Source organism: Lates calcarifer, linkage group LG15, assembly GCF_001640805.2.
Source record: "Lates calcarifer isolate ASB-BC8 linkage group LG15, TLL_Latcal_v3, whole genome shotgun sequence".
NCBI lineage: Eukaryota > Metazoa > Chordata > Actinopteri > Centropomidae > Lates > Lates calcarifer.
In genome coordinates this window covers 5,226,362-5,247,170 of record NC_066847.1, presented here as the reverse complement: position 1 = coordinate 5,247,170, position 20,809 = coordinate 5,226,362, and the positions used below count along the sequence as shown (strand labels likewise).

Genomic DNA, 20,809 nt, shown 5'->3' with positions numbered 1-20,809 from the left:
TGTTACAGAAAATGAGGCTGTGGTGAATTGTGTAGAAGAATATTTTGCTTTGTTACAGACAGAATCTTGTTGCAAGTTTTTCATATTTTGGTGCACATGTGATTCAGAAGATGTCACGGGGCAACTAAATAAATTACCAGATGTCCTCAGATCATAATAGCAAATAAAGTGTATTTCAAATGTGGCAGGATTCTATCTGAATACTGACGAACACAGTAAATAACCAGATTCTGCACTGAAGTAGAAATAGACAAGTTTCCTTGAACTGTATATTGAACTAATGTGATATCTTGAGAAGGGGTTATGTAGCAAATTAGTTCATAATAACACTTGAATTGTTGTGTGACATGGTGATGGAAGAGCTTTAAAACAGCTCCTTTCAATCATTTAAAGTGTAATTTAAAAACGTCTAAGTTTAGAAACCTCTGGAGAGGCCGGGACAGTGTTGACCTATTAGAGCTCACTTGGCACCTGGGAAACCATCTGACAAAACTATTAGAGCAGACACAGTTGGATGCTGTCTGCCAGGTGTCCTCCACAGGAGACAGATTGGGAATGAAAACACACACACACAGGCATGCACACAGACTTTGCCCAAGATATATGTTCACCAATGGATGGAAATCGCATTTCCAGCAGACAGAATGGGTGAAATGTCTGAGGGCCCCCACAATGCAGCTGCTTTCCCACCCTGCCACCTGCCTCTTAAACTAATAGTGATTGTATAGACAACTTCCTTTGTAAGGAGGGGACAAAGTGGAGAGGAGTGATATTAGGATGGATGGAGACACATCATCTGTGATTTGCTCATTTAGGCTGGAGTTAGACGTGAGAGTGGGTGTTTATGATCCACAAGAACAACTGAGAGTCAATGTGCTCTGCATCTCTGAATTGCATTATTGCAAATCAATTGTAGGCGTATTACAAGCCTCATGTTTTCTATCAACCATCATTGTTAAAAGGCTCACGCTGGTCACTCCGACCATGTCTGTAATGCTCTAAAGAGCCCATATATGTCAGAAATGTTCAATCTGCAGATTGCATGCTGGGTTCATTGTCCTGCAGGTGACCTAAGGTTGATGCCATAGTTACCAGCATACTGAGGAACTAACTCTCCTTCTTGATTAATCTGAACAGCCAATAGAAATGGATGAATAGTAGAGGCCAGTGCATTCTGTTCTTTACATATGGAAATATATACAGTCCCCTTTACACTTCACAGAGGTCAGGAGTTCAGCTGTATATGATTAAAATCCCACTGAACTGCAATGAAAAATATCCTGGCATCTACTAAGACATCTGACCTCAAAAGTAGTTTTGAAAAAAGCAATGACACTTCAGAAGTTACACAAAGTACATTATATAAAAGCTCAGTACTCATTGGAAAGGGCTCGCTCACTTGGTTTCAGGAATTCTCTAGAAGCCAGCAGTGTCATTATTTTTACTTGATAGTTACTTAAACAGTGCATTTTTTGCAGTGATGACTTTGCCTTTAACCAACTCAACAAAAGAAAAAGAGAATATTTGCAGAGTTCTTTCTCTGCTCAAACTAAAACACAGACTGAATAACGTACTTAAGAAAATCCAGACCTGTTGCCTTGAAACAAGTTTGCAGTGTTTGACAAGATTATTTAACTGTGATGATAAAAACAAAAGATAATGAATTTCTTTCCTTGCCTTTTTTGCAGCATTTCTAAATATCAGTAGCTTGAGTTTATGTGCTGTTGGGTCCAGTGGTGGAAAGTGACACTGACTAAAGCACTGCACTTTAGTACAAGTTTTAGTTATTTTACTTGAGTAGTTTGAATATCTGTGAGTTTATATTACTAATTCACTACTTTTCCGAGGGAAATGTTTTACTTTTTACCCCACTATATTTATTTAACAACTTCTATGATACTTCTTGATTGAGATTTTACATTAAAACTGTTCAATACATTTATAAATTTGTACAATTTATTGTTTAAGATAAAACCAGTGACTCCCCAAACCATTTGTCCTGTGAACCCTGGTGTCTACTCATGTTTAAGATGCCTATGAAATGTTAGCAGCTCTGCCAAAGAGACATCTCCCCTCTCACCTTCTCAGATGGTTTCATTTAAATAAATGTTTAAGGTCTTATGATAACATCAAATTCCCATGTTTCACTGACAGCAAAGATAAGAAAAGTACAAAAAACTGAATATAAAATTTTGTCTGCAGAAAGAGTACGTTTACTTTAAATACTTTCAGTGTAAATAGGATAGGATGTAATGCAGTACTTTTACAATCTTTGCATTACTTTTTCTTAAGGGTCTAAATACTTCTTCCATCACTGCCTGGCCCACATGTTCCATAACAACTGTTTCATAAAGCAGAGATATCATTATACAATAATGTGGATCAAGAGACTTTGATCCAGAAACACTCACTCGTGTCCCGTCATTTCTGCAGAGCTCACGGCCCTGATGCTCGTATCCTGGAGGAGTCAAAGATGCCCCCACTGGGCGAGCTCACTCTGCCTCAGATGCTGCACATCGCTGCCCAGATCGCCTCAGGCATGGTCTACCTGGCATCGCTGCACTTTGTTCACCGTGACCTGGCAACCCGCAACTGTCTGGTGGGAGAGGGCCTGGTGGTCAAAATCGGAGACTTTGGCATGTCACGAGACATCTACAGCACAGACTACTATCGGGTAAGTGGCTGGAAAAGATCAGATAAGACTGTTTTACCATTTTGTGACTTCCACCTCTAAGATTTCTGCTGCTACCCAAGTGAAGGTGAATGAAAATTGAATGTGGTGCTTTGAAATTACCCTTTTAGACCCCGTACGTACGTTGGCTCCACTCTCTTTTAATACATCCATAGCCATGTCTGTACAAATAATTGAATAGGCAAGTAAACCCATGCTGTAGTGGTTCTTAAAGTTATCAGTAAGAAAGTGTCACATAGTTTGTACAATCTAAATTTTTGACATATTTCAGCCTCTTTTCACAACATCGTTGTAATTACTGTGTGAGGCTGTCACCGTGAGGTTTGACATTATTTCTGTTAGATTTATGAGTTGTTTTCAACCAAAGTGACTTATAGCACTGTGCCTACTTGCCTTTCTCAGTTTGAAAAGCCTCTGTGATTTGAGCCTGATTCTGACTTTGCAGAGATCATCTCTGTTACAGCATGCATTTTGCTCTCAAAAGGTTTGTACCAGTAAAGATTAATTCCTCTCCTCACGTCACTTAAACAGTGTTTTTCAACCACTCCAGGTATTAAGGCAATGTCAATGAACAACTGCTTTGAGAACTCACAAATTTAGCAAAAATTACAAACCAAAGAGACTATCTCACATGATTTTGGTGGCAGTGAGTTCATTTTCTTTTTGCACATTGAATTAAACTGCTGTTAATTGAAGCTCTTTTTTGTCCAGAATGTCTGACTCATTGATTTCAAGCTGTTTATAGATAGTTCAAGGATGATACGGTTTGAGATCTGTTTGAGATTTGCTTAATAAATGTCCATGTTACTCAAGGATGGCATGTCTGCTTAATTCCAGAAAAAGACAAAATGTTTACATTTTTAACCTTTTGACTTTATGATGCTTTACATTCTCTTGCATGTTTATTTGTATTGGATGTAAAGTTAGTTATACAATGCCTCATCTTCCTCCTCAGGTGGGTGGTCGTACCATGCTGCCAATCCGCTGGATGCCCCCGGAGAGCATCATGTACAGGAAATTCACCACGGAGAGCGACATCTGGAGCTTCGGCGTGGTCCTCTGGGAGATCTTCACCTACGGCAAACAGCCCTGGTACCAGCTGTCCAACAGTGAGGTGGGTTGGGACAGAAAGTTAATCAACAGCTAAGGTGTATTGTTTTATTGGCACATAATTCATTCTTTGTTGTGTTTGATTAGTCTTGTTACTACCAATCAAAGAAACATTCAGACAAACAGCCTCCATCACCTCATGTACAGGGTCGGTTCAAACAAATTACAAATAAGACATTTTCTCACTTACTTCTTGTGTTGTGCAGCCACTCAGAAAATGTTGTTCCAGGTAGGAAAAGGAATAGTTCAACATTGTTGGAACTAAAATACTCATGGCATCCCAAATAATGGCCAAGTCTCAAATTGGAAGCCAGGGCTGCAGTCAGTATTTACAAATAAAGTCTGTGATAAAGGCCAGGTAAAAACTTCACCCGCTCACATATTCAACTGCTGCAACTTCATAATTCAGTCAAACCTGAACACACAGACATCACAGACATATATTTAGAATCAGTGTCACTTCCATTTTCTGAGGATGAAATTACCTCCATTGCAAAATACACATAAACACGCTTAGAAATCACAGAACGAAGATGTTCCTTATAACGGCAGAGCTTGAATTGCATTTTTAAGTTTTCCTCAGCATCAAAATAATCCAGTTCTAGTTTTCTGTACATCTATGGATACATTAGAAACAGGAACTTCTTAAAGCTAATTCAGCATACTTTTAATGGTGCCAACTTTCCAAAATGTACACAAATAGGCGAGATTAAAGCAGGACATTAATAAAGTAAACTTTTTATTTGCGTGGCCAGTGGAGAGAAAAATCCAGAGATTCCTCTCGACAGAGGTGCTAGTGCTTAGTTTTGAACCCAACACTATGTGATCAGATTCCCTGTCAGACATTAGAACTTATTTTGGCATGGGGTAATTGAATTTGATCTGAAAACCTCAACATATGAAACTGAAACTATCTTTCAGAAACTATCTCAAATGGCAGCCTGAAATATTATGGTGCCTTTGGCAGTACTGGGATGTAACTCAAATTGTTTTGATAATCATTTAATGGTTTCAGCTTCTCAAATATAATGATTTTCTGATTTTCAAGTCAATTATTTTAATTTTAATTAATTAATTTTATTTTAATTCTCTTTTTTTCCCAATCATTAAAATGACCCTGTGAGGGTGCCTCTTTGTAAAACTCAATAATCAGTCGATCAGTTTAGAGTATAATCAACAGATTAATCCATAATAAAAATTACCATTGGTTGCAGGTCTATATGAAATCGTTAAAAATTAGCTCCATCTCAACCAATTAAAACAGTAAAATGCTGCATAATACACATGGATATTTTTCTCCATGTTGTGCTTTTAGTTTTAAGTACTTTTTCCTGATTGCATTATTTTTACTTGTAAGGGAGTATTTTTACAGTGTGGTATATGTGCTACTGACTTATGTAAAAGATCTGCATGCTTTCACATTTTCAGTGTAGCCATCGATGCTTTAGAGCATATGTTGCTGAAGTTTAACGGTGCTCTGCACTCTTAAACTAATCAATAAATTCATAGTAATTAAGGGCAGTGCAGTCTAGCCCTTTCAGCTCAAGCACCAAGAAGTGGGACTCCATTGCAACCACAGCGGTGCTATTACAGCCCGAAACCCTCTCTCCTTTCAAGAGAGGGGTAGATCATTTTTCCCTTGCACTCAATTCTAATCTCATTGGTTCTCATTTTTGTCCGAGGCCAATGAGCTGTAACCTTGTTAACCCAATCTGTCTCGGCCAATGAGGGACAGGTGAAATTATCGTGTTGCCTAAACACGCAGTAGCGTAGATAAATCATCCCAAAACACTGACGTGGCATGCTGTGGCGACAGCGGCCATTTTGGGGCTGCCGTTATGAGCCTTTTCTGTTAAGCTGAGAGGCTGACTGACTTCTCAGAGCTGACAGGCCTCCTCTGTTGGATAAGGCCAGGGTTAACAATGGGGAAGAGATTGAGTCAGTTACCCTTCAAATGGAGAGCGCAGGGAAATCCTCTCTCTCATCCTCGACAGTGATTTATTCACTGAGCAGCGAGAGCGTGTGAACTCAATCAGTCATTGCAGCCATTAGCGTCTAAGCTGGAGGTTATTCTTTTTTTTTTGTCTGCACTCATTTGTCTCCGAGGTCTCAGCTAATGGACACATATCTGTAGATCTATAGATACTAAGGCTGTTGTGCCAAAAAAGTGTCTGCCTATTAAAAAAATATCCTTGATGCACAGAAGAGAGACTTTAGTGATTCAAAAAGTCTCTCTGAATGAATTTTGGCCTGTTTCTCCCATTCAGCACTGTGTGTATCTGTCAAAGGACTACAGATAGAAATAAGCATTAAGTTACAGTACATTGTCCCTCACAAAGAAAACAAATACAAAGCAGAATTCTGCCACCACCTCAATATAATGCAGGTGAATCAAATTCTATTTAAAGCTTTGAAAAAACTGTCTTTTTAAAAAAAGACTTTCTTTGGTTAAAAGATGTTCCTAAGTCTGTAGATTATCCAGAGTGACAATAATATTGCCTCAGAATTTTCTTTATATGTAATTTTTCACTGTTGTGAGCACCACAAAGGAAATTCTGTCCACCTCCACTGACAGAAATCTTAGAGGCCTACATCTTAAAATCTTCAAAAATAAAACCAAAACTATTGACACAGTTTGATACCAGAGTTACTGTAACTGCAGTTAAAGGTAAAGATAACATTTTGAGGTTTAGAAGCAATGTCTCCATTATGTACAGTGTGAAATAGGGATGGTAATGTCTGTCACTCCAACAGTTAAAATTTAGTTCAGACTTTCACACTAGAAAAGTGACTACAAATTTAAATTGCAAGTGGTGGTGAAACAGCTCCAAAAAATCTTGGGAGGCAAAAATAGTATTAAATTGTAAGAAAAAGTGTATTGTATAATTTTATGTCATTATAAACTGGTTAAGTATGTTCATATTTTTATATACTAACAGTTAAAACAATACACTGCGAGATCTGCTTGTGACTCACGTTATATCCTTTCAGTATAACATAATTTGAAATTCCTACCCCAACAGGCCATCGAATGCATCACGCAGGGACGGGAACTGGAAAGGCCGCGCACCTGCCCCAAGGAGGTTTACCTGCTGATGCAGGGCTGCTGGCAGAGAGAGCCCCAGCAGAGGATGGTCATCAAGGACATCCACAGCCGCCTGCTGGCCCTGGTCAAAAACCCACCAGTTTACCTGGATATCCTGGGATGAAGGGGCCAAGAGGCAACCAGGGAGTGGAGATCAGAGGCTGGGGGAGGTTGGAGCTTTGATTTCAGACTTAAAAATTATTTGAATCCCATCAGGTTCCCCTTGGTTTATGTTTAAAAGTCTGCTTTTTCTTTTATCTGTTGAAAGACCAGTAAGAAGGTTAATTCCCCCAGTTCTCCCAGCTGCTGCTTTTCCAGCCTTGATGCTCAACAGACAGACAGTTTGGACCGACCTTTCTCCCTCAATTTTGTCCTCTCCCTGGCTCGACCCCGACCCCTGTTTACTGCCCCGTCATTCTCTGGAAACCTGTCAAATGTTTACCAAAGTGCTTAATGTTTATCTGAGGTGGCAGCGTGATGGAGGGACATGCATGGATTAAGTGTTGAAGTAACAGAATATGGGCTTTACATTGCTGGGAATGCGATTTCAGACGATGATGGATGATGATTTTGGCTCTGAAGTCCCTGCAGAGGTTTGTCAGCTAACCTGTGGTACGTTCTATGCCACTCTACAGCCGACACTTATGTTGAAAGGCAATTAGGAAGTGAAACCGATGATTACAAGAGAGGGCACTTCACATCATGAGTCAAAAGTGAAAACCAATTTACAGATTTGGGGACAGCAGATAGTCATTTGTATAGTATAGTCACTGATTTTGGTATGTTTTGATATGGGAGGTTATTTAAAGGATTTCAGTAAATGTACATATAAGCTATGTTGTACAATCAAAACCTTGGAGAGCTTGTTTGTTTCTCATGTGTCAAATTCCAGTGTATCATATGAATATTTTTCAAAAGCAAGAACAAAATGTCATATATTAGCAGTGTTTCCTGGTATATTAACTACTGTGTTTACATTTAAGGCTGTTAGTTTTTCTGTCAAATATGATATGAAAAAAATATACTAAAAAAAAAAAAAAAAAAAAACTTAAGTTCGCCCTGTGGCCTGCCTGTGAGAGTGACTCAGGAGTGGCTTTTGTACAAATGTTAAAACATGCTACTGGAACTACTGCAGTGAAATTCAGTATGGGGGACAAAATGGTGGGGAGGTGACACACTGAGATGGTTTTAGAGGTAACAGATGGATTGAAGTGAGTGAAACTCCAGGAGGAGAGGGACAGATGGCACTGAAACAGAGACTGGAGGTGAGGCCACCAGCACGGGGAGAAAAAAAAAAATTCAACCAAATAAGAGCTTTTAGAAGGTGAAAGACTGAGTGTACAAACCATTGTGATGCCTTTAAGTGTAAATACTGAATGTACATACTCTGTATTAATGTCTAAAATATATATATATATATATATATCTTCATGTATTGTAACTCCAGCACTTTGTGTATTCTGCCCTTAAAAAATAAACAAACTTGATTAAAAAAATATGGCTGCAGCCTGCGCAGGAACATCCCTCACCATCAGTCAATCCATCATTATCGTATGCTTCAGAACGAACAATGATTTGGGATGCCGTCTGTACTTAAAGTTAGACATCTTAACAAGGCTATTCAAGAGCTTTCTATTATTTTGACGAACTAATCAGCAACCTGCGACGTCTCCACGGGATGCTCAGCAGACGGTTATTGAAAAGGAATAATCAAGTTTCATATTGCCTTACCGCCGGCCCTCCAGCAAACAAACACCCTCCAAAACCAAACCTCTCTGTCTCTCTACCTCACACTACCACCACCACCACCCTCCCTCCATCACTCTGTATGCAGAGCGTCTCCAGGGAGTGGTAATGGATTGTGAGTAATGCTATCATCCCTTTCTCTGTCTCTTTCTTTCTCTCTACCTCCTCTGGTGTACTGGGGAGGGGGATGAAAACACTTGGAGGACTCGTGTCTGGCTTATTGTTTCTTCTAGCACTCGAGCCTCCAGCCTGGTTAGATATGCAATATGACTATAATAAGAGCTGGAAATGAGGCCATTTTAAAAGTGGAACTCCTATTAGAGCTTTGCAGCAGGAAACTTTCCTTTTTAATCTTCCACCTTGTCGTATAATGCACAGGATATTGATTTCTTATGGTAATTATTTTCTTCCGATTCATTTTGGTCTGTGTCTACTTCTAATAATAAATCATTCTGTGTGCTTTACTACCTCTCCTGTAAAGCATTGAGGAGAATGATCGAGTTGGAATACAACCCCTGCACAGTGTTCAAGCTACAGGAGTCAAACCAAAGCAGGCCAATCTATAAAATATTATAGAAAATAGAAAGTGATAATTAGTTAGGTTCTGTGGTTATCTAATCAAAACTGTTTGGATTTGAAAGCTACCCAAAGGATATAAATTCAAAAGATGTTTTAATAAGTCACATTCACAAAATACACATTTTACATGTTATTTAATATACAGTTTTTTATGGGTGTTTTTTCTTGTGGTGATATGCCTTATAAATTTGAGCTTTTATCTCAGGTTTTGACCCTCATCTCAATGCCTGAAGTAAAAACATCTGCTTTTGGAACCAGCTTACACCAGTGGCTCTCAGTTTAAGAATAATGAGGCTTGAAGGACATTTGACTAAATTTCTTGTTAGAATGACCATTTCTTGCAGTGTGATTTTTCTACCCAAAGTCACCTATCAGTTGGTTTTCCTGCAGATAAATCTTTGGGGATTCACAAACTGTTGCAGCACTGCAGCTGCAGCCAATTCTTTTTTTTTTTTCCTTAATGCAAGCTGATGAACAGATAAGAGTGGGGGAGGACACAATCTTGTTGTACAGCTCTGCCCTCTGCTGGTCACTCATGCATACTACTCAGATTCAGACAGGCGTTAAAATGAAGGATCTGCAGTTGTCTGCCAACCTTTAAATGACATTTTGAGCTTCAAACACAACAAATTTGAGTATTTTTGCATTGTTGAATATAGCCACCATGATGACAATTAAATGATTAGTCAATCAACAGCAATGATCTAAGCAGCAATTGATAATTGAATAAATCTTTTAGGCAATACTGGCAAACATTTGCTGGTTCCTGCTTTTAAACATCAGGAAGTGATGCTTTTCTTTGTCAAATTCACAATCAAAACAATATTTTTCATTTTGTAAAAATATCAAATTGGAATTTGAAGACATCACCATTCTCCTTTTTCTTGGATTTTATATATTATATATTTATATATTATTATATTTTATAACAATTAATCAAGAAAATAATCAACAGATTAATTGATGTAAGTCAAGTCACATGCAAGTCATGTGTAAAATAACAGCCTGCAAAAACTTTACAGGCTACTTTCAATCAGGATATTTTACTCTAATTTTGTAGTTTTGCTGCCAGTTTACTACTAAATTTTGAGGTTCTGCACTGAGCCACCAACAAAACACTATCTGACCAATCGGGAGTGGTTGCTAGGTGAAGCAGACTCAACCTACCAATCAGCGTTTTGTCTGTTGACGTTGGCTAACGTGTGTTGTCATTGGCCTTGACGTCAGTCGTCACAGGCCTTGACGCAAAAAGAAGCAAACGCATGGGAGTGCAGGGCCGCGGAGAAGTAATGTCGGAAAAACGCCTAAAACCAACATCTAAATCGTTGCTTTGTCACTTTGGTTTGTTAGCACTCTGAGAGAGTTTATTACTGAAGACGCCTTGAGGCAAAAACAAGCTTTAGAGCTGTTTGCGTCGAACACGAGTGAATCTGGACGCTGAGCACACCTGCGGCCTGAAGGTAAGGCTAACGAGCTAACAAATTAGCAGCTAGCGTTAGCATTAGCCCTCTCCTGTAATAATATTGTTTGGCCTTATTTACATTTTCAGTCGTTTATATTGCGTATGTAAGAGCGTATTTGTGTTTCTGTGACTTCCTGAAATGAGTTGTGGGTCCCTAACGTGGATGGATGTAAATGCAATGGGCATTTCTTAGTTATTTAGCAATTTAGCGTGCTGTGGTGATCTTTTTGTGTTTCTTGGTGGTCATTTTGCTAAACAGTTTTTCGTCTCTCTCACGTGCTTATGGTAGTTATGTTAAACTTAAGGCCCACGGGCCATATTCGGATCGCTACTTCTTTTTATGTGGCCGAGAGCTTTCAAAGATTATGATTATCATTAAATACAGTCCTGTGTCGCTTTGTGTAAGTACAGTGAACACATCGCGATTTTGTCTCTCAATATCAGCCACTTCCTACAGCGGTTTTTTTTAAGTCAGTGACGGGGTTGGGGGATAAAAGTAACTCCGAAACGTCCAACAGGAAAAAAGTTGATGCACAGGGAAGACAATTTAATGGGAGATGGGAGAGCAAATACATACACAAGCATGCTAACCTTAGCCACAAAAAAAGCAACAGAAGGTCCAAGAATTAAAAAGCAACCTGCAGTCTCTGTAGAATATGTTTGCAGAAGTTTCATCTTAAAACGATGTAGTGGTGATAGCTAGCTTATTGTGGCTGAAGAAATCGCCTGAACTTAAAAGTGTTTTTCAAAAGGTGTATTTTTAAAATACTGTGTGCCGCATGTATGTAAGCTGGTGTGCCCTGACTAGAGAAAGGCTTTTAACAATGTTGGCTTGTCAAGAAACACTCTGGTAGACAGAGTAAGGGAACAATAGGAAAATCTGTCTGAAGAAGTGCACAGTTCTCTGGGTTTTTAATCAGCCATTGATGAAAGCACTGACAATAGTGATACACTGCATCTAGTCATTTTTTAAGAGGCATGAAGGCAGACTCGTCTGTCAGTGTGGAGCTCTTGGATGTGTCCATTTTCAGTGTGGTGGAGTAGTCTATAGGTAAAATGAAATTACCCTGGGAGAAGTTGGTGGGGCTTATTACCGATGGCGTGCCTGCCATGAGTGGTGAGAGAACTGGCTTGGTTTGACTGGTGAAAGAGGGAAAAAAAATGCAAAAAAGCAACTGCTACACACCCCTGATAACTTACCTTTCAAACGTAGTTATTAATTAAGTTGTTGTTTATACTCATGATAAATTATTGTAGAGGCAATTATGTAATATGAGAGAATAGATAAATTTCTTAAAGTTACAACTGGCCCTTTGGGCCTGTGCGTGGCAGTGATTTATGACTTATGTCATACTTTGACCCTCTGTTGTGTACATGCTGATTGTGTACAGTTTTGTGTTACAGATAAGTTTGAAAACTAGATTTTCATTTTGTGCCCCTCTACGAGTCTGAGCCTCAAGATTAGGTCACAGTGTATGAGGTGACGTTACAGGTAGAAATCTTAGGCCATTAAAGTCTTATTTTATTAGTTCATTTATTCACCTAGTGTTTCGTTTTCATTCATGTTCCCTTACACTATTGAAGTTTTGGTGGTGAAGCTTACAGTTTTTTATTAGGTAGTTTATTAGTTTTTCAGTGTTGCACTTGTGTTTTCCAGGTCTGCTTATTCAGCTGCTGTAGCCTGGATGGAACAGCCAGCTCTCACTCTACAGATCAAAGAGGTATGTGTCCTTAAGATTTACCCAGTCTAAAAATTGTGTTGATGAGCTGAATTATTAATGTCAGCAACTGTTTCAGCCTTTTGATTCAGTGTTACTGTTTAAATCCCCGGGCAAACCTTGGGTATTTAATGAATTTGGTATTGAATTTATTAACTGATGAATCATGTTTGAATGTCAGAAAAGAGCACCAGATAAAATGATTATAATTGGTTATAATTTTCCATAGCTCAGGGTGATGTTTTTAGATGTCCTGTTTTGTCCAACTAACAGCATTTAATTTATTATTATGAGAAAAAGAGAACTATTCTGTTACATTTGAGAAGCTCTAACTCAAAAAGTTTTGACTGGTGTATTCAGTACTAAAAAAAGGGATCAAAGTAGTTAAAAATTTACTGCCTGTGAATTAATTGCCTGTGGCCCCCTCATCTTCACATCAAAATCTGTTTCTGTTTCTTCTGTTATTATATGTATCAGTCAAAGTTGGACTGAAAAATATCAGAAATTCAGAGCAAAGTTTTTTTTTATTGATGAAATATAGTAGCAAAGGGTTGTTGCTGATTTACACACTAGCCTTTTTTTTTCCTCTTTAGGCTTTAAACAACAGTGTCAGTGGACTGGGCTCCTCCAGTTAATCATCTGAGGCATCACACAGAGAGAGAGAGAAGAGGATGAAGTCCAGAGACAACAACAACAAAAACTCACAAGGTGTGGAGGACCCAGAGCCAGAGGACAACACTGAGATATTACATGACTGACAAGGTAAATGAATTATATTAATAAGTATACCCACAGTGTCTCAGACTACAGCTGGATAAGGCAGACAACAAATAATGTATGTAAATTTTGAATTAGGCTGACACAGTAAGTTCTCAGCTGTGATAGGAGAATAATCTAGTTCAGTTAAACTACCAATACTTTAATGTAATAATAGTCAATATTAAATGAGAGTCCTGCATAAAAATCCTACTTCAGTAAAAGTACTGGTTCGGTCCCTTTTAACTTTTGTCAGTAATTATTGTGATGGTTTGCAATACATGGCTTTGTTACTTTTACCTTGAAATGACAAATCAGCCATGACCTCTTCCCAGGTCATGTTCCTCTAGTTCATGTAACTTCTTACTCCAGACAGATACATTTGAGAAGACACAGAAAATAACTCCAGTGTGTGAGCCAGTGACTCGCCTGGTTTTGTTGCCATGTGTTCGATGGACGTGGCCTTGATTTGCAGAATCTAGCATTTCCCTCTGACTAATCCTATAATCTTTTCAACATGAGTACACACATTAACTATTTTTCTAGTTTACTGTCTTTTCCTTCAGTGAATGCAGGTATTTGTAGTGAAACACAGTAGAATCCTTCACTGTACCCAGCATTAAGCCAATGGCTTTAATTGTGTACAAATCTAATTTGATTCTTGAGCTTGTTCAGTCCCATCTGATAAGTCCAGTCCACACACTGGTTTCTTTGTGGACTTTGTCTTTTATTTTTCCATCTTTTGACAGTTGGAATTTCAATACTCTGTGTGCTTTTATTTTTTGATGGTTTAAACAGTTGCAGCTTTACATTAATGTTTGTTGTCTCTGATTTTTTCCACAGGACTCAACCTCAGCCAGCAGATCAGAGAGAGAAGAGACAGACATGAGGATTTACAGGTCAGTGTTTATGTCTTTTCAGTCTGCCTCTGTCATTATCTCTGCTGCATTTTGACCATTTAAAACCTGTTGTCTGGAACAAATATCACTAAATTAAAGTTAACTATTAATCAGTTTCTATTGTAGCTGCAAAAATACAAAACCTTTTAATCTGGCTTTATTCCCCAGTTTGTATAAAATAGATTAATTTAGGACAATTTGTCATTTAATCTACATTTGCCCTTTTGTTCAAGTCAATTTAATGTAAAATGCTTCCAATAACAATCATTTAATCTTGTCAATTAAAAAAAAGGTTAATTTTCTTAATGACGCAAGTATTAATAATAAATTAATAAAATAATGTAAAACCTTTTAAATGTGTGTAACTGCAAAATAAAAGGTAGTGTGAAACATTGGGTAGGACTTTTATCTTATTTAGTACATGCCAAATTCTCAAATTCTTCCAGCATTCAGTATTCAGATAATATTTGGCATTTTTGCTTGATAAAATTAGTTTAGTTTTACAAATTATAATTCATGTGCAAATAAAGAAACTCAACTCAAAAGTTTAGTAAGACGCTTTTATTGATTTTTGTTCCAGACATTTAACAAACCACAGCAGAGATAATGACAGACGTTTGACCACTAGGGGGTGCTTTGTTTTATTCACTCATTCCTAATACGGTGTAATGTAGCTGTCCTCACGCTCACAGCTAGTCACTTTAGCTTAGCTTGTTTAGATATAAAGGACTGTGGCTCTCATTGGTGACTGGGAATCTTTAACATGTTAAAACAGTCATCTTTCCTCAAAGATAGAAGCTCCGCTTTTACCTCAAGATGTAGTTCTTGAGCCAAAGTTTTAAACTTCAGACACATTGGTTTCTTTGTGAGTTTAGTGTCTTTGTTTGCCATCTTTTGACAGTTTGAACTTCAATACCCAGAAACCCTCTCTGCTTGTAGTTTGTGGATTTAAAAGTTCCACATTTTTATTGTTTGATTTTCTCATCCACAGGATTCGATCAACCAGCAAGTCTCTTTGGGATTTGCTGGTTGATTGAGTCCTGTGACGAAATATTGGCAAGTTTTAAATCATCAAACTATAAGCAGAGGGATTCTGGGGATTGAAGTTCAAACTGCCGAAAGATTGAAAAGTAAACGACACTAAATTCTTAAAAAAAGAAAAATCTGTGTCTTAAGTTTAAAACTTTGGTTCAAGAATTATTTCTTAAGGTAAAAGCTGAGCTTCCATCTTTGTGAGGAAAATCATGATTGTTTTAACATGTTAAAGATTCAGTCACCAATGAGAGCCACAGTCCTTTATATCTATACAAGCTAAGCTAACAGAACTAGTTGTCGGCTTGAGGAACGCTACATTACACTGTCTTAGAAATGAGTGAATAAAACAAAGTGCCTCCTAGTGGAGGGGGGGAGGGGGAGGGGGGAGGTGGGTGAGGGGGGGAGGGGGAGGGGGGAGGGTGGGGAGGTGGGTGAGGGGTGGAGAGACAGTGTCCCCCTCTAATTAATGTCATCACTCTGTTGTTTTCTTTCCTCCACTTCAGGTCCAGAACTTCACCTGCTGCTCTCGCCGCCGCCGCCTCCTCCTCCTCCTCCTCCTCCTCCTGCAGAGACAGAACACATGTTAATCACTGAACCTGATCAATAAAGCTACTGCTCCAGTTCTAAACTGTCCTTATCTCCTTTTAGAACAAATCTGAATCATTGTAATCCGTAATGTTTTAGTAGGAGTGCTGCTGCTACTATGTTCTATATTCAACAAAACTTTGTAATTAATTACTTTTCTAAACTATTTACATGTCTACAAATTATCACAGTTGTGACTATGAGTGTGTCCCTGTCTGAAGTTTAAAGACAGATCAAGGAACAAAATACTCCTGAAACTTTGAACTATTAAAATATAAATACAATTTTTAAATAAGTTCAATCGTCAAATTTTTCAAAGAAACAAAAACCCACATAATAGAAGTAATAATTACAGAAAAGTAGTTTTGTTGTAATTTAAGTTAAAATCCATTATTAAATTATTAGAATGAATTATTTTCAATTATAATTACTTTTCATTTACCTTGACAATGTCAATTGATAATTTACATGTTTTACATATAAAGTAAGACCTTAATTTCTCTAAGTCATTATGTGATTAGAGTTACAGTATATAATAATGTAATAGTAATTTGTATTAATAAAAACACTGGATTTTATTTTCTATTATAACCACATTGTGAGAAAAATGTATTCTTTTAACAAATAAATTAATTAAGAAATTTTGAAGGTAAAACCATTATTACATTAGTAGAAAATAATTTGGTTTTAACATAAATCTCTACAGAAATACTTTTACTGTAATTATTACTTCTGTCATAATGGGTTTTTGTTTCTCTGTAAAATTTGTAATTCTACTCATATTACAATAAGTAGTTTTCTTTATATAAAGTTTCAGGACTATTTTGTTCCCTGATCTGTTTTTAAACTTGAGACAGTTACACAACCATGGTCTCTACTGTGATAACTTGTAGACATGTAAATAGTTTAGAAAAGTAGTTAATTAAAAAGTTTTGCTGAATTTAGAACGTAGTAGTGGTAGCACTCCTACTAAAACATCACTGATCACAATCATTCAAATTTGTTCTAAAAAGGAATAAGGACAGTCTAGAAGTGGAAGAAGAAGAAATAAAAATATTTTCCTACCTTCACTGGATCCAGTGGTTTCTGGGAATTCACCTGAAAGAAAAACAAAAACAAAAAACATTTATTTAAAATCCAGAACACAAATTAACTAAAAATGACTACTTCTGACAATGCTTAACTGGTCATTATCTTTTCAATATTATACAGTCAGTCATTTTTAACCTTACATTTTGAAGAAATAAATACAATTTAAAGAACTGGAAGAATTTAAACATCAAAAAGAGAATACTATTACTATATGAACATTTCAAACAAATCGATTATTGAAAATTAATATATACAATGTAATATCTTACTGCGAATGTCTCTGGTGGACAGTAGATGTTTCTGAACTACTTGGAGGCCTCTGTGGTCTAGTCTCTGTTCTCTGGACTCATGGACCAAGTGGTGGTGCCTGGAGGAAATAAACAAATATGCAGAAGAAAATGATCAACTCACTATTACTTATTCCTCATCAACAATTTAACCCAACACCTTCATAAAAATTCTACACTATAGCTAAACCACAACATTATCAGTGTGTCTAAGGAAATGGCCACATCCTTAACTCTACTACCATTTTGAAAAATAAAAAAGATTTGAGGGTAAAAAAAAAAAACTGCAATAAAAAGCATTATATATTAACATTGAGTCATTTTATTTAACCATCATTAAGTCAATTTTATTTATATAGTGCCAATTCACAACAGAAGTTATCTCGAGGCACTGTACATATAGAGCAGGTCTAGACTGTACTCTCTATCATTAACGCTCACAATTCACAATTGCCCCTTCAATTACAGGGGTTTAGATCTTTAAATTCCAGTTAGTTTACATAATGTTCTTGATGTTTTTATAGGGAAAGAAAGGAACAAAACAATTATTGTTTTCCATGCACTAGCTGTTGAGGGGAAAATGTTTTTTTGATTATTACAGTCTGGGATATGCCCAATGATTAACATCAATACTGCTTCTGATGCATTATTATCATACACTGAGAACAAAAATGTCAGTGTCAAACAAACTGTAATGAAAATATTATATATTATTTTTGACTTTCACTGAGTGTGATTTTTCGAACCATCATCAGCCTTGATCATAACGACCAAATATTCAGTAATGTACAGAAGTTAAAATCTAGTTTGTTTACATGACAATCTTTTAATGAATAATTTTCCATACACTAAATGCCATGGGGAAATTTTTTCTTGGACACTAAAAATGTTGCCTAAGAAGCACTTGTTCTTGGCTCATGTGGACATGCAATTGCACACACTTGCATGTTGAGACACAAGTACACCCTACAAAGGCATTGACAATAAAAAGAAGCGAATTATGGCATTTGGGATTGGGGGGGGGGTGCTTGATGGTCTTGGCAGAAGTTAGTGTTTTAGTAGTTTCACATTCAAAATCTGTTTAATAAGGGCCTGCGGGCTGATAACCGAGCTGCTGCTAAAATTAGCGCACGTTGTTTCCAGATGCTCAGCTTGTTTTTAGGTTAGGATCCCTTCACTGTTCATCATTCAGGAGATTTTACTGGGAGCTGAATTATTCACTGAGGCCTCATTGAGTAAAGCAGTTTCATATTTAAAAAAAAAAAAAAAACCGCTTGCTCATCTTGTTTCTCTGATAACTGGAGATCCTGACATCTGATGACAAAAATCCTCATCTGGTTTAAGATTAGCATTACAAGAATATATAAAGTGACTGTGATGTGACTTTAAGAAGAAACATTATGAAAGTAGTCGGGTGAAAATGTTGTACAGAAATGTACGGAAAACACTTTATTGTACTTAAATGCTCATGTGACAGCTATCGACAGGAACAAATAACAAATAACTTTGGTGATTTAAATAATTTCAGGCAATATGCAGCTACAGCTCTGAAAAGGAAGCTGATGGAAGCCAAGAAAGTAGCAAGCTGATGCATTGGCAGCTCTCACGTCTGAGTTTTATATCACTGTCACCTGCTGTGACTTTAAGATTTTGGGTTCTGTGCTTTCTGTTCTGTCTCTCAGCACAGATGAGACACACTGCTGAGAACTAGTCTGAGGTGCGTTGTTGATGGAGCTTGGGATGTAAAGTTAGTGCATCTGTACACTACAGTGCAAAAAAACATGACTCGACATGACTACATTATTTTGGTGTGGGTGGAGAGCACGTGTTAATTATGACGTCATGATTAATCGTCTTAAATTGGCTTGATTCATCGACTTCAAAAAGTAATAAAAATGCCCATCCCTAGTATGCACAAATATACACACACTAATTTCTTGGTTTTAAAAGTGTTTAAGATTAGAGTTACATCTGATACTTTCTATGTCTTGCCTAAGTGCTAATGTCAGCACTCTCTGGTGGACAGCTGGTGTAATGCCATTTCTGAATTACCTGGTAAAAGTGGTCCTGGAGTCTGCGCTCTGTCTCCTCTGGTTTAGTCTCTGCACTCAGGGATAAAGTGGTGATACCTGGAAGAAATAAGAGAAATATACAAGAAAATTATGAATAGACTATTACCTATTCCTTGTCAACAGTTTAATCCAACATCAGCATTGTAATTAAACCACAACATTACAGAAAATGGTCACATCCTTAAAAGGCTGGGACCAACAATTAAAAGAAAATAAAAACAAACAAAACTTGCTCCACCTTAAATTTCCATCCTAATTTTCTGTGTATTATCTAGTCACCAAGGCAATCATATAAACTACTGTGAAGTCCATAATTATCACTTTCATTTTAATAAATATTTGAATACAGGATTTTAACTTGTAGCAGTATTTGTACACTGTGGTATTGTTACAACTACAGTTCTTCCACCACAGTCAGTTACATACAGAAACATAACTGACACATAAACAATACAACTGATAATTTGAAAGATATCTTGAAGGTATCTTCATTTATATCTTAGTCTTTTTATGTTTAGGATACCAAAGCATTCTTCTTCTTTACACACATTTAGTTAGTAATTTTCTCTGTATTTTTGTTGTTTTGTCTTACATTGTTAAATAAAAAAATATTTACAAAATGGAGACGCATGACAAAGAGATGCTAAATTGCCACGATGAAACAAAATGATGCAAAGCGACCGAAAAGACACAACATTATCACAAAATGCAAAACGACCAAAACGAAACACAAAACGATACCAACAAGATGCTAAACCGCCATCAAAAATATGCAAAATGACCAGGAACGGAAACAATCACGCACAAAAATGACCACAAAACGATACAAGACCGTATAAGAACAGAAAGCTGACTATTAAGAGACGCAAAACAATGCAAAACTAACACAAAGAGACAAAACATATCTGCAAATGCTCTGAATTACAAGGACACGAAAAGTGACTGCAAAGAGACACAAAAAAGCTACAGGGAGTTGGAAACAGACTACCATTATGTTATTATCCATCCACGTTAGGAACTCATATCTCATGTCAGGGATGCTTTAACCATTGAAACACAAACTCATGCAACAAAAACGACTAAAACATGCAAATACGACTAAAGAATATCATTAAAAGAGAATGTTGATGTTAATGCCAATGCTAACGCTAATGCCAATGCTAACGCTAATGCCAATGCTAACGCTAATGCTCGGTAATTAGTTAGCTCGTTAGCCTTACCTTCACGCTGCAGGTGTGTTCAGCGTCCTCGCTTGTATTCGACAAAAAACAGCTCCACCGTTTGTTTTAGCGTCCATACTTCTCAATATTGAACTTTCACACAGTCCTAAGAAACTGAGGCCAAGAGACGAAGACTTAAACATTGGTTTTACACTGTATTTTTGCTTGTTTGTCGGACTGTCTCTCACCATTCTGCTCTCGTCTCGTGTGGCGCGATTTACGACACATTCCAGCCAACAACGGCAGACAGACGCTGATTGGTCGGCTGAGTCGACTAGCCCTGATTGGTTAGCTGGTACGCCTACCAACCTCATCTGATTGGACGAAATAACTATTCTGCAGCGCTTGTTGGAAGGTTCTAACCAATGGGGAAGTTGCATATTGAAAAACAGTCAAGCTAGTGCCGGTGCTTTTCTGTCACTTACAAAGGTGAAATATATATACCTGTCCAAATCTACCAGAGAAACTAAT

At 37.3% G+C, this 20,809-nt stretch overlaps 1 protein-coding gene and 2 long non-coding RNA genes across 7 annotated transcripts in view; 2 read left to right on the top strand and 1 right to left on the bottom strand.

The window, feature by feature from the left end:
- ntrk1 (neurotrophic tyrosine kinase, receptor, type 1) overlaps positions 1 to 8,394 on the top strand; it is a 57,768-nt gene extending 49,374 nt beyond the window's left edge. For all 5 annotated transcript variants that reach the window (XM_018699911.2, XM_051076218.1, XM_051076219.1 and 2 more), the window contains 3 exons: positions 2,434 to 2,674; positions 3,648 to 3,806; positions 6,826 to 8,394. In XM_018699911.2, coding sequence (XP_018555427.1) covers positions 2,434 to 2,674; positions 3,648 to 3,806; positions 6,826 to 7,011 — 586 coding nt within the window. In that variant the 3' untranslated portion in view covers positions 7,012 to 8,394. The remainder of the gene's footprint in view (positions 1 to 2,433; positions 2,675 to 3,647; positions 3,807 to 6,825) is intronic.
- A 2,057-nt stretch (positions 8,395 to 10,451) lies between these two features.
- Positions 10,452 to 15,718, top strand: LOC108899470 (uncharacterized). The gene is made up of 5 exons (XR_001963556.2): positions 10,452 to 10,672; positions 12,332 to 12,395; positions 12,986 to 13,154; positions 13,992 to 14,047; positions 15,586 to 15,718. It is a non-coding gene; the product is annotated as an uncharacterized LOC108899470 (long non-coding RNA).
- A 960-nt stretch (positions 15,719 to 16,678) lies between these two features.
- On the bottom strand, positions 16,679 to 20,554 carry LOC108899471 (uncharacterized). The gene is made up of 4 exons (XR_001963557.2): positions 20,339 to 20,554; positions 19,099 to 19,175; positions 17,029 to 17,126; positions 16,679 to 16,765 (listed from the first exon to the last, which is right to left on the bottom strand). It is a non-coding gene; the product is annotated as an uncharacterized LOC108899471 (long non-coding RNA).
- Between the last annotated feature and the right edge of the window lie 255 nt (positions 20,555 to 20,809).